General features: G+C 34.3%; 1 protein-coding gene across 12 annotated transcripts in view; it reads right to left on the reverse strand.

Moving 5' to 3' along the window:
• LOC125056653 (potassium/sodium hyperpolarization-activated cyclic nucleotide-gated channel 2) overlaps positions 1–12,292 on the reverse strand; it is a 185,323-nt gene that overhangs the window by 41,114 nt on the left and 131,917 nt on the right. For all 12 annotated transcript variants that reach the window (XM_047659905.1, XM_047659897.1, XM_047659914.1 and 9 more), the window contains one exon: positions 7,866–8,142. In XM_047659905.1, the coding sequence (XP_047515861.1) occupies positions 7,866–8,142 (277 nt within the window). The remainder of the gene's footprint in view (positions 1–7,865; positions 8,143–12,292) is intronic.

The following is a 12,292-nucleotide window of genomic DNA, read 5'->3' on the forward strand; positions in this document are numbered from 1 at the left end:
ATACATTTTCGTAGTCGCTGGCCTCTTCTGTATGTTAATCGGGGTTTCTCGGCAGCTCTCCCAAAGATGCTCGTTAGAGATCTCGGATCAAGGGACTTAAAATATGTCTGCTAGTCACGACATATAGTAGGTAGTTATGTATTAACTATTAGTAAAAATGCCAATAACGAACTCCGATGGAGAGTGCCGGAACAACCAATCAGTTTTAGTCCTTCGGTATACAAAAATTACCGATTTTAATACATAAAGATTTTACTTAAGATTTTCAACGTTATACTCGATTCGATTGTAGCTTACCCAAGAGTCACGAGTTCATAAACGAGTTGGAATGTCGAAAAAACTTATGCAGAACATTAAACAACTGAAAGTTGCGTACCTGGGCCACTTGTCTGCGTCATGACCACCACCACTTCCTTCAATAATTTATAATGGGTAAAATCCAGGCTAAACGGCGTGTTGGTAGAAGGAAGAAATCATGGCTTTGTAACGTTAGGGAGTGATAGGGTATTGCAACTGCGGTAGAGTTGCTGCATCTGGCACAGGACAAGACACGCTTCAAGAGACAGACTGCCAACCTCCAGTAATAGAGCACTAAAGAAGTAGAACGAAATTCATTCAAAAAGGCGAAAATTTACTGAAAATACAAATCAAAGATCTCATATTTTACGTAAACAGGAATTTATATTAGTCTGAAGATAACCTGTCGGCTTATAGACGACTATCATACGCGGAAAATATTAAAATCAGACCGAACCAGATATAACTGGGCTGTTTCTCGTGGAACCCTTGACATTGGCCAGAGATTATAACAATTTCAAATACCTTTATTCGGATATAAAAATATAACTCTTCCTGCATTTATATTAAGAGTTGCTGTTATAATAATTCGTTTGGTTATTTCTAGTTACATTCGCCAATACGCGTATGACGTATTAAAGATTAACGAGCGTAAAATGCTTACAAGTCGTTACGGTGTTTTATGCATTTACTTATAATTGTATACTTTAAGGATAATATTATTTGCACTGAAACTTTTTAAAATCTCCAATTGGTTACCCTGTATAAATTCAAAACCGTCGTTAAACGTAAATTAATCAATAAAGCTTTTTATAAACTTGACGAATATTTAAATGATCCTAATCCTTGGGATTGATTTGCTCCAGTTCAAACAATTTCAATGACTCAAAACTTGTCGATTAAAAAGAGTGGCGGAGTTTCTTGCCAGTGCTTCTTGCCTGCTCTAAGCATTTGACTTGTGAACTTGTAGTAAATGTAAATTTAGAATAAATTTAACATCTTTTCTGTTGACGTTCATAAGTGTACTTGGTTACTTATTTGAATAAGTTATTTTGAGTTTGAGTTACAATTAAACGTTTAATTAAATACCTTAAGCAATCGAGCCGAAAACAGCACATGTCTTTTATAAAGCCGCATCAATGTATGATATAACATGATAATTAATGCATACTTGCATGGATTTTTAATTTTTTAAATTAATTTTTTATATAGTGCACACGGGCAGGAGGCTCATCTGATGTTAAGTGATACCGCCGCCCATGCACTTACTTAACAATAGATACGCTATTTTCGTGAAGGACCATAATTTTAATTGGTTTGGAAATACTTCGGGACATCTGGTTCCACATAGTCGTGGTGTTCGGCAGAAACTGCCTTAAAAAATGCTCAGTTGTGGAACGACGGACGTCGAGGTTATACGGGTGGAATTTTGTATTCTACCTCGACGTCCGATTATGAAACTCAGGTATTAATCCGAACAACTCATCTGAACATAGTGGTAAATGCGGTAGAAGATGCAGAGTTCATGGTAGAATATATTCTTAATATGTGCACAGCGTACAAATAATTTACTTTTACTGTACATAAAACATATGTATATAGGCGTGCCTTGAGTTTCAAATTCACCTTATTAATATTGTATAAAAGCTTATGCTAAGTAATTTGATACAATGTAGACTTTGACCGAGATAATGAGAGGGTTCGAGGGATTAAGGTTTCTTAATTTATTATGCAGGTATAGGCATTGTTTCCCTCAGGATTAAGGTAGACGACGGTGCAAATTTTTGTACAAACATTAGGATAAAAAGTAAATTAGCTCTAATCGAATGAGTAAAAATATATTTTCGAATAAACATGTATTGTATTTACTAATTACTATTACTCTTTCTAAAATTTATCAGGCATTTAGAGCTATTGTCCCCGTAACTATAATTTGTTTTTGCACTGCTAGTACTCGTAAGTGCTAAGTTCTGCTTATAGTCCGGGAGGTAGCGTTGCAAATGCGAAAGTCATAGTAAGCCGGCTGATATTAACATCGATAGTTGATCTTATATGACTAATAAGTGAACCGACCGTCAGCTGCTCAAGTAGCGGTGGGTGCGGGTGTAGGAGGCTGCGAAATAGGTAAAAAAAATAAAAAAATAAAGTAATAGTACGCCGGCTGAAACTTGTTCCATGAATAGTTGATGTCATACTGAGCAAAAAAAAAATCGTCAGCTGCCCGCATGCACTTGTGAAAAAAAGACGTAAAAAAAAAAGTTATAATACGCCGAATGAAATTTAACTCCGTGATTCTACAAAAAATATAGAGTACGAAAACAACAATCAGCTGTTTATGTAGCGGTGGAAAGACCGTCAGCTGACCCAGTCAAGATTTAAAATTTTGGAGCATTGCTGTCAGGCTGTTCGCTTTCAAACACATATTTTGCGATACATTCTGGCCTTGCTTGAACCCATAGCACGACCTTCGGGCTACCTAAACCTCTCCCCCTAAAATTTCAAAGCAGCATCTGCCTGGGGAATCTTTGTCGTACACAATCAGTTTCGGTTCTCCTCGTCGAACGAACGGACCTTGGGAACCGATTTGTGCTCTGCGTTGCCAGGTTTCCATGCCCTCACAGGCTGTGATTTTAATCCCGCATTTTACAGGAAAGAAAAAAAAGCCTTTACAATTGTTGCGAAAATCACAGGCATATATGCAAGCGTTGGGGGATATCGCAACTATTCCGAGTCGTGAATTAGACAAGGTCTTCATAACGATTGAAGAATTAGTTTGTCGCTTGTACGGGTTTAAATCGATAAACGATGTCAACGCTACACGCGTTGCTACCTTCGCGAAAAATTATCAAATCAATGAGAAAAACGGCGTGCTCAAGTGGAAAAGCCGTATCGACGGGGCGATCTTCCCACCATGTAAATCCGAGCTACGCCAGCATTTACTGCGCACGTCATACATAGCGCACCTTTGGAGCCATGCTCACCTTCAAGATCCATCTCAATTATCTCCCACGGACTGGGGATGGGAAGAAAACGAAGACAAATATGTCTTCAAATGGTTCGAAGGAGATCAAGTACCGCTATCAGTCACCAGTATAACGGATAGCAGCGACAATATTGGCGGTATGGAATTTTTGTCGGTGACACTTTCTTTGAGCTTTCTAGTAGCCTAATTTTGATAATTTACATGGTCATTTACAGATGATGGTGAAGAGAATCGAGGCCAAGAACTCGATCAAGACGAAGAGAACGATTTCCTGCAGGACAGTTCGGCCGATGATTCGTCAGACAATGATGATGATAGCGATACCATCGACAACGAATAACTTTTGCGATCTTCTTATTTCTATATTTCGATTTTGTTTATATCACCCTTCATTTTATTTTGCGTTTATTTCATTTTACACTCGATTTTATTTCATCTCGTGCATTTTGTCTCGTTTTTTCACAGTTCACAGAAGTGCATTTCTAGAAAAATCTTTACCTTTACTGCGTCAGCTGACGGTCTTTCCACCGCTATACACGCAGCTGATTGTTATTTTCGTACTTTGAATTATTTAAACGATCACGTAGTCCAATTTCATCCGGCGTACTATGACTTTATTTCACGTGATTTTATTACAAGTTCATGCGAGCAGCTGACGCATAATCCCCCCTTCACGATCCAGCTGACGATTTTTTTTGTGCTAAGTATGACATCAACTATTTACGGAAAAAGTTTCAGGCAGCGTACTATTACTTAATTTTTTAATTTTTTTTACTTCTTTCGCAACCTCCCAATTCCACACCCACCGCAGGTGCGCCAGCTGACGCTTGATTCAGTTATAAGTATTTCGAGATTAATAGTGAAAGAAGGAAAATAGTCGGCGTAAAATCACTGCCAAAAATGCAACGCTACCTCCCGGACTATTACTTCAAAGGCACTTTTTTAGGCGTAAGTTATCATATTCTATGCGTAACTAAATACAATAAAAAAACAGGATACATAAATTATTAGGCAACGGGCGGCCTTATCGCTAACAAGCAAATTCCAGGCAACCCTAGTATGGGTAAAAACCTACAGATGGTAAAGTGCAAGAAGTGTATACATATTTAAACAAAAAAGAACATAAAATAACACGTAACACTAACTATAACTAAAATCTAAAATATATTTTTTTGTGCTGTCGGATATTCCGTTGCTTGTGTACCCTCAAAAAAATGTAAAATTGGTAACCACGTGTTTATATATGATATATGACCCTAAGCTAGATAGCAGGTAGGCGCCTAATCAGTAGGCCCTTAACAGGCTTTCAGTGTCGTTTTCCTACGAAAACAGTAGATAGATAAATGAGGTGTCATTATGACAGCATCGCAAGAGTGCCGCAAATTTAAAGAGTCAGGATTTTTTGATATCAATGAAAACGTTTCATCAAACTGGAAGTCGGGTTCTAGTACATTCCACCGTCCATCTCACGTCATCTCTTCCGTGTAATACAGTTCGTAACAGAAATTCAATCAAAAAGCGTCATTAAACATTGATATGTTCCAACTTGTACCATGTATTGTCCAGTTACAAAACGATGGCGCCATTGTTCCGCCAATATGCAACAATGCCTTTTGATGAACGTTTTAGTGTTGATAACCTAATTTCTACCTATTTTTGCTCAGCACTCGTGATTTACAGATTTTTTTTATATCTGATCTAGCACTAGCTATGGGAACTAGGCTTTTTAGGCTTAAAGACAAAGTCACTTGAGAAGTTATATATTAAAGATACAATTAATCCCGTCGTGGGTCATTGACGGGCTTCAAGGATGAATTAGCGAAGTAGAACTTGGGTGGACTTTTTAGGAAAGATGCATGAGAATTTAAATGCTTTGATGTTTTTTGGGACAAGGGTTAAAATCACCTAAACGGCCGTTGTTCCACGACTCAGTTTAAAGCATTTGCCGCGCACCACCATATGGAACCAGCTACCAATTGAAGCATTTCATTGAGTTTATAAGCTTATTATTGAGTTTGTATTATACATTAGTTGCGAACTATTATAGATATCAGTTTAAATGCTTATAATGTCCACGTGAACAATAAATTTTGCCGTCCATAATCATAAAACCTACCCGTGCGAAACCGCTGCAAACAATAAATATAATATAAAATGCTCAAACACTTTAGAAGTTACATAACTAAACTATTTACTACAAAATTGTATACTCTACAAAATGAATACAGAATTTTAATTAGGTTTAAGTCTCTTGGAGTTGTTTCACCGGGTTAAATAGCTTGGGGATATATTTAAGTAAACCAAACTTTCTATTCGATGGCTTAAATAGAGATTGAAACGTCTATTAATATGCAAATTAATTGATAGGAGATGCTCATCCGTAAGCAGTGTAAAACTCGATTCATGACTATAGACTATAGTCTGTAGTCTGTACTCATAGTCCTGATTATTGCACTATCTGTGCTGTTAATCTGTATCTATACTAATTTTATAAAAAACAGATATGAGCACTGGTGGCTTGAGCGTAGGTAACTCTGAGGTCGTTCGTTCGAATCACGGTGATGTAACAATGAATTCTTTCCATGTATGCAATTAACACTCGCTTGTATGTTGAAGAAAAATAAGAGAAAACCGGCAAGACTTAGATCTAAAAAACTACGTCATCAAGTACATATGGCTGATCTACAATTTTCTATTAAGAAAAATAAATTGGTCACGTAATATCTACTTAAATCTGAAGCTAAGACCGTATTGTAGCTCCAATTTTTTTCATTTTTAAATTTCTTTTAATTTTATTTTTATTAATTTTAATTACTCTTAATATGTGTATGTGATTTTTATGTATTATACTTGGTATTACTAGTTATTTAATTTTAATAAGCGATTCGGAATATTAAAGAAAAATAAAAATAATAATTACTTAACTGAATCGTTTTACCAACTTTTGAGCTTAGAGGTAAAATGTGCCATTAGGTAAATATAACATCTTATATAAAAGGAATAAATAAATTTCGTTTCATAGCCCGTGAATTGGATGGCCTTTTACAGATGTAATAAAATGCAACTAAGTAGAATTTATGCGAACGGTATACGCCTTTAATATAATTCCCTTGAAAGCGCTTTTTAAATAAAGTTTAAAAAAATAGTTTACGTAATAGAATAGTAATGGTAAATGTCCATGAAAAATGGAAAACTTCAGTATCTTTCGAAAAGTTTTCGTGAGGTAAATTTGACGTTTGAGAGTCTGACACGAAATAGTAATAAACTATCGTAAGAAAAGTTGTGTTAAGGGCACTGAAGTATTTTCTTATATTATCTAAATATTATTTATTTTAAAACAAAAATAAAAGACGTGTCCCTCAAAGTTATTTTTATGAAATCAATTTTATAAAAATTAATTGCCGTTCGTTTGTCTCGCTAACACTTGAGAATGGCTGAACCAATTTCGTTAATTATGATCTTGAGATACTTGCGGATGTTAAGGGAAGGTTTAAACAGTGGAAAATACGTAAGAAATAAAACTAAAAACGACAACTGAATTTCGATTTAAATTTTCAATAAAAACTGTTCCTAGCTGATGATTTGATGTCTTCTGTCTTTCTAGAAATAAAAAAAGGGTGCGTGTACTTATGTACGCGCGTAAGAAGTTATACTTCTTTGGCTTTCTTTATTTTTTTTTAATATTAAATAATTAATAATAAATATTTAACGTTAATAATTTAATAATATTTAGTATATTATTCAATTATTAATTAATAATAATTATTATTAAAACTCCTTTATTTCTTTAAAAGGTATAGATGCTAACTTCACGCATATTGGGCAACTTCATACTGATAATTTTGTGTCACGGTGCGCGCGCATCGTAAAATTTCACTCTCATCAATTTTTCAAAACGCGCCTAAAGAAGTATAACTTCAAAAATTATCACTTGGTTGTCATATATTATGAAATGCCTTCAGATATTTTTTTCATAGTTGTAGTAGGTCCGATCTCTTAAAAAAATGGTTTTAAGTTTTGACACATTGGTGATAATATATAAAAATACATTCCTTACATAAATCGAATTTGCAAAGAACATATCAATTTACAATCGATTAGCCTACTTCTGTATCTACTCGAGTTGCCGAGAGGAAACTGTCACAGCGACGCCGATAAACGATCACTAGGAAATTATGTTAAATATCTAAGTGAAATTGCAATCCAAATTTAATTTTATTTTAAGTCCCCTTAATTTTTACAGGTAGCACAACGAATCCCTTCTTATCTAAATGTTAAAAATCCTTCTTTCAACATGAATTTTACAGAAAAAGACAATTTAAAAAAAAGAAATCAATTTGTTTATGAAATTTTTTTTATATTTTATTTTTAAAGAACAGGGGGATACGGGCAGGAGGCTCATCTGATGTTAAGTGATACCGCCACCCATGGACACTCTCAATGCCAGAGGGCTCGCGAGTGCGTCGTCGGCCTTTAAAATTTTTACATTTGCGTAGCCAGTGTCTAAATTTTTTAGTATATATCTTTTGCATGTCCTTAACAAAATTTAGAAGTAAAGTAAGCTTTGATGTAAATAAGAACTCACCTGAAACTACTGCAGGGGTGTATAACCCAATGGCCAGCCGCCTTCTGCCTGATCCGCTCCTTCATCAGCGCTTTCTTGGAGCCAAAGAGTTTCATGGCTAGTTTGTTGTCGGTGGGCTGAAAGAGGGCCTGTAGCTGATTCCGAAGGAAGCCCTGTTTGGCGTCCGAGGTTGGGGGGGCTGGCTCCACGGGTGTGCCGTATAAAGACACATCGTCCAGACCACCGAAATGGACCTTGCCGGTGCCGCTGCCGTGTTTCAGCGACATATCGGCGTCGCCTGGAACAAAATGCTTCGTTTAATTGAGCGAATGTATATGGGTCATAATCAGAGGTGACAAATTTGGAAATGGAATCTTTTGTAAAAAATATTACGTCATGGAACACTAAAAAATATCTTACAATATAAATATAACAATCAATAATTGCTCTCTAAAAGAAGCGCGCAAAATATACACATTTTAATTCAGGATTTCACAGAGACTGGGTGGATTATAGCATCATTCAGGGAACGTATTTCAATACGTAAATATTTTTGTTAAATATATTAATTTGAGAAAGCTTAATTTAGAAAAATGGTACTAAGATAATTATTAAACAAATTATATTTAAATCGACAGTCCACATTTTCTTATTTTTCTCAGATATGAGCAAAAACAGAGATTCATTGGAGCATCTGATCTCTTTGCCTAAGTCTTTAAAGATGATAGTGGGAAAGTAAAGTTCCAACGGGATTAGGGACATAAATTTTTGGGTTTATTCTAATATCATGTTTGCCCACATATTACAGAATATATTTGACTGAGTGGCAAACTTAGGACCCTATGATAGTGCTCATTAAGAAACGGAAACAGTCTGAATTTTTACGACGTTTATATGTGAACGGTATTCTCATGTACGATCACAAGAAATCATTTAAGAAAAAAATAAGGTTAAAAATAATCTTCAGATACTCGTATGTTGTTTTTTAGGAACAATATTTAAATTAAGCTATAAAATACATCATTTTCAATAATTATCTATGTTTTATTTATTTTCTGAGGTTAACCACATCAAACATAATCTCTACGGTATATGTTACAATCAAGATATGTGAATTTTGGTAAACATAAATGTTACAAAAAATAAAAAATAAAAAAACGTGTGTCACTCTGGGACTGCCGCGGTAAAGCTATGCATTTTCAAGCTGCATTTTTTATCAACTAATGCAATTATGTTTTATTTATTTTTTATTTATGCAGAATTTTTTGAAGTTAAAACTTCTTTAGCGGCGTTGTACACTTTTTTGGAATGGGTAAAAAAAATTAAACTCGCGTCAGGACACGTGACCTGATCGAAAATTCGTAAGATGGATGGGGAGTAGACAGCTGGCGTGGCGTATTTAATGTAATATAAATTGTCAATAAATATTGTATTCTACCACATAAATGATATTACTTTTATACTAATAATTAAAGCAATTCGTGCAAAATTATTCCCTAACCATTCCAAAATATCAAAAATGCACAACGTTAATATTCAAGTTTTCACTTCTGCCGGCACTCCCGGAGTGCAACCCGTCGTTTTTTTTTTGATTTTTCTTTCCTATCCTAGAAATTTTGGTTAAGCAGAAAAAAAAATTGGTTAAGCAACAGCGGATTAGGTATGAGATAGGAACTTAACAATGCTTTCTTTAAAATTGATCAGCCCACTACCGAATATATCCACCTCCGGATAGGTACTATACATATATATATATATATATATATATATATATATATATATATAATTATTTTTGCATCTGTTGTGTTTAACAGAGTTATAATGAAGTAGTAGATTCAAATCGCAGCCCACTCGATTACATCTTGGTGACGTCATAACCGCTTGGAACGAGCTTAACAAGCTCATAATGCTCTTTGCCAACTGAAGTACATTGTGAGTTATCTTAGAAATATTTGGTAGCTGGATGATGACTTACCATTAATTTATGAAATTACTTTTATGGCAATTGTATGTTTCCACAGGCTTCCAAGTAAGAAATAAATTTGTATAAATCAATTTTATATTTAGTAAATTGATAACACTGATATAACGGAGGACGTTTTGCTTCAACTATAACTTTGAATTGCTATTGTTTGTAAGCCAAATAGAATAAAACAATTGAAGGTAAAAAATTGAATACCGCCTTTGACAAAATGTATTAATCCGTAAAATGACGAAATGAATGACGTACATATTACGGATCAATACAAGTTCGTATATTCATTTTTAAAGCGTCATAGCTATTATGAAAATAATAGTACGATAATAATCTAAGAAACTTCAGTTTACATCATGGCTTACGCAAGCAACGCTCTCTAACTTCTTGTGTTTAAGCCCCGGCTGTACACTAACGGCCTCGCTCATACGGTGAGGGAAAACATGGTAAGGAAACCTTGCCTTAGACAGAAAATAAGGCGTGTGTCAAGCATAGGCTGATAACCTACTTGCCCATAAAAAAACAGATCAAACAGATACAAAAATTTGAGGCCACACAAAAGCTATAGGGCTGTATTTTTTTAAATAATATAGTTTACGATGATATCGTTTAGAAAAGACCGGTTATATTGACCAAAATCAAAGGTCCCGGCTGAATTCTATATATTAGGTTCTTAATGTTACCACTATCGGTTATTACGACCATATATGAGTAGTCTTTTCGGTGTCGTTATAATAGATTTTGACTGTATTATAATTATTAATAGCTTTTAAACTAACCACCACCGTATAATGATATAATTTTATACTGTAAAGGTTGAAGTATGCCAGATGAACATTATTTTGAATTTAGGTCAATGGGTATCATGAGTATTTCTAATTTAAATAAAATACATTAAATCGCTCGTAAAATTTTGAAATCATTTTTAGCGCTCTCTCGTGACCATCAGTTAAAAGGTGTGTGAAACTTCATTACTATTTATTTATATTTTTTGGTACTTCTACAGCTAACATAAATTATATATGTATAATAGAATATTGTCAAAAGTAAAACATAAATACTCGAAAAATAATATAAAATAGACAAAATATTCTATAATTGGTGTTCTGTGATGGTGTGATAAGTGAGGATGAAATATATTTAAATATTATTGAATGTTGTTATTTTTATGTCAAACCAAACCGCGAACATATAAACTCAACACATTAATAAATATGAGGCACAGTAACCACAGATTATAAATCTGAAGTATTTGTTTGAAGTAGCTACTGGCTGGCTGGTTAAAAAAAAATTACGCAAAGACTATTTAAAAAGTATTTAAGATTATCGCAGGACACAGCTAATATAAGGTTTCGCTTTTAAAGATCACATAATATGATAATAGATGATACAGTGATCCAAAGGGATTTACAGACAGTGATTCTATGAATGTTAACAAAGTCTTTATGGATGGTTGGAATCAATTGATAAGATCTGGGTTCCCTTTAGCATGCAATGATTGAATTAATGTACCAATGACGTATCAAATGAATTCAATGTTCTACAATGTTTGGTTAAGGCAATGTTCGGTAAAATTATTTTTTGTATATTTGGAACTAAATACCAGGGAATATGTGTTAAATATACATATAAATGTATAAAAGTTTCTGGTTTTCTCAATTGTTTTTGTAATAGGTGTAAAACAATGCCTTGCAAATATTATTTTGCTTTTTTGTCTACGATAGTCCGATCTCAACATATTCTTCTTGAAACCATACTTTAGCACTACGCTATAGTATGTTTCACAAAATTTAGAAGTGGTAATTCCTTACAAAATGCAATAAAGGTAAAAAAAATTGAATAACGTTTTTAATTAGTCTGTGGAGTATGGGTTCTACGGCTTAAGCTTACGAATGCATTTTGGCGCGAATCTTGTACTAAATTTTGTTTTGACAACGATTGCATATTTTGTAAGTACAATTTGAAAAAGCATTCAGCATAATGTTTATTTTGAAATCCTAATATAATCCTGCTTTATAAATGCAGAACGATTCGTCTAAAGCGGTACAGAGTTGCTTGCTGTGATTAATCGAAAACTATAAACGTTTAGTTAGTGCTTTGTAATTCCTTTATGATTGTATTGGACGAAGGTTGAAGGTTACTGACCTTGAAACTAAAAATCCACGCTAGCGAAATTGGCGCAGTTTCCTGCACATATATACTAGTTTAAAATGTCCAAGATTTTATGTACTACATGGTAGCCCCAATTGAAGCAAAGGCCGATATCAATAAGGGCAGTGAGGTGTACAATACCCCGAGGAGCGGCAATCAAGGCAAATGGTTATTGTTCTTTCAATTGTGTGCTCGTGTTGTTTAGTATAAAATGTTTCCTGTGCACGCTCGATTTCTACCTACAGTGCAATTTCAGCTGTTATTAAAAAGAGTGGCGGAGAGTTTATTGCCAGTTCTTCTCTTCCGTTCTACGCCCTTGATT

Source organism: Pieris napi, chromosome 2, assembly GCF_905475465.1.
Source record: "Pieris napi chromosome 2, ilPieNapi1.2, whole genome shotgun sequence".
Lineage (NCBI taxonomy): Eukaryota > Metazoa > Arthropoda > Insecta > Lepidoptera > Pieridae > Pieris > Pieris napi.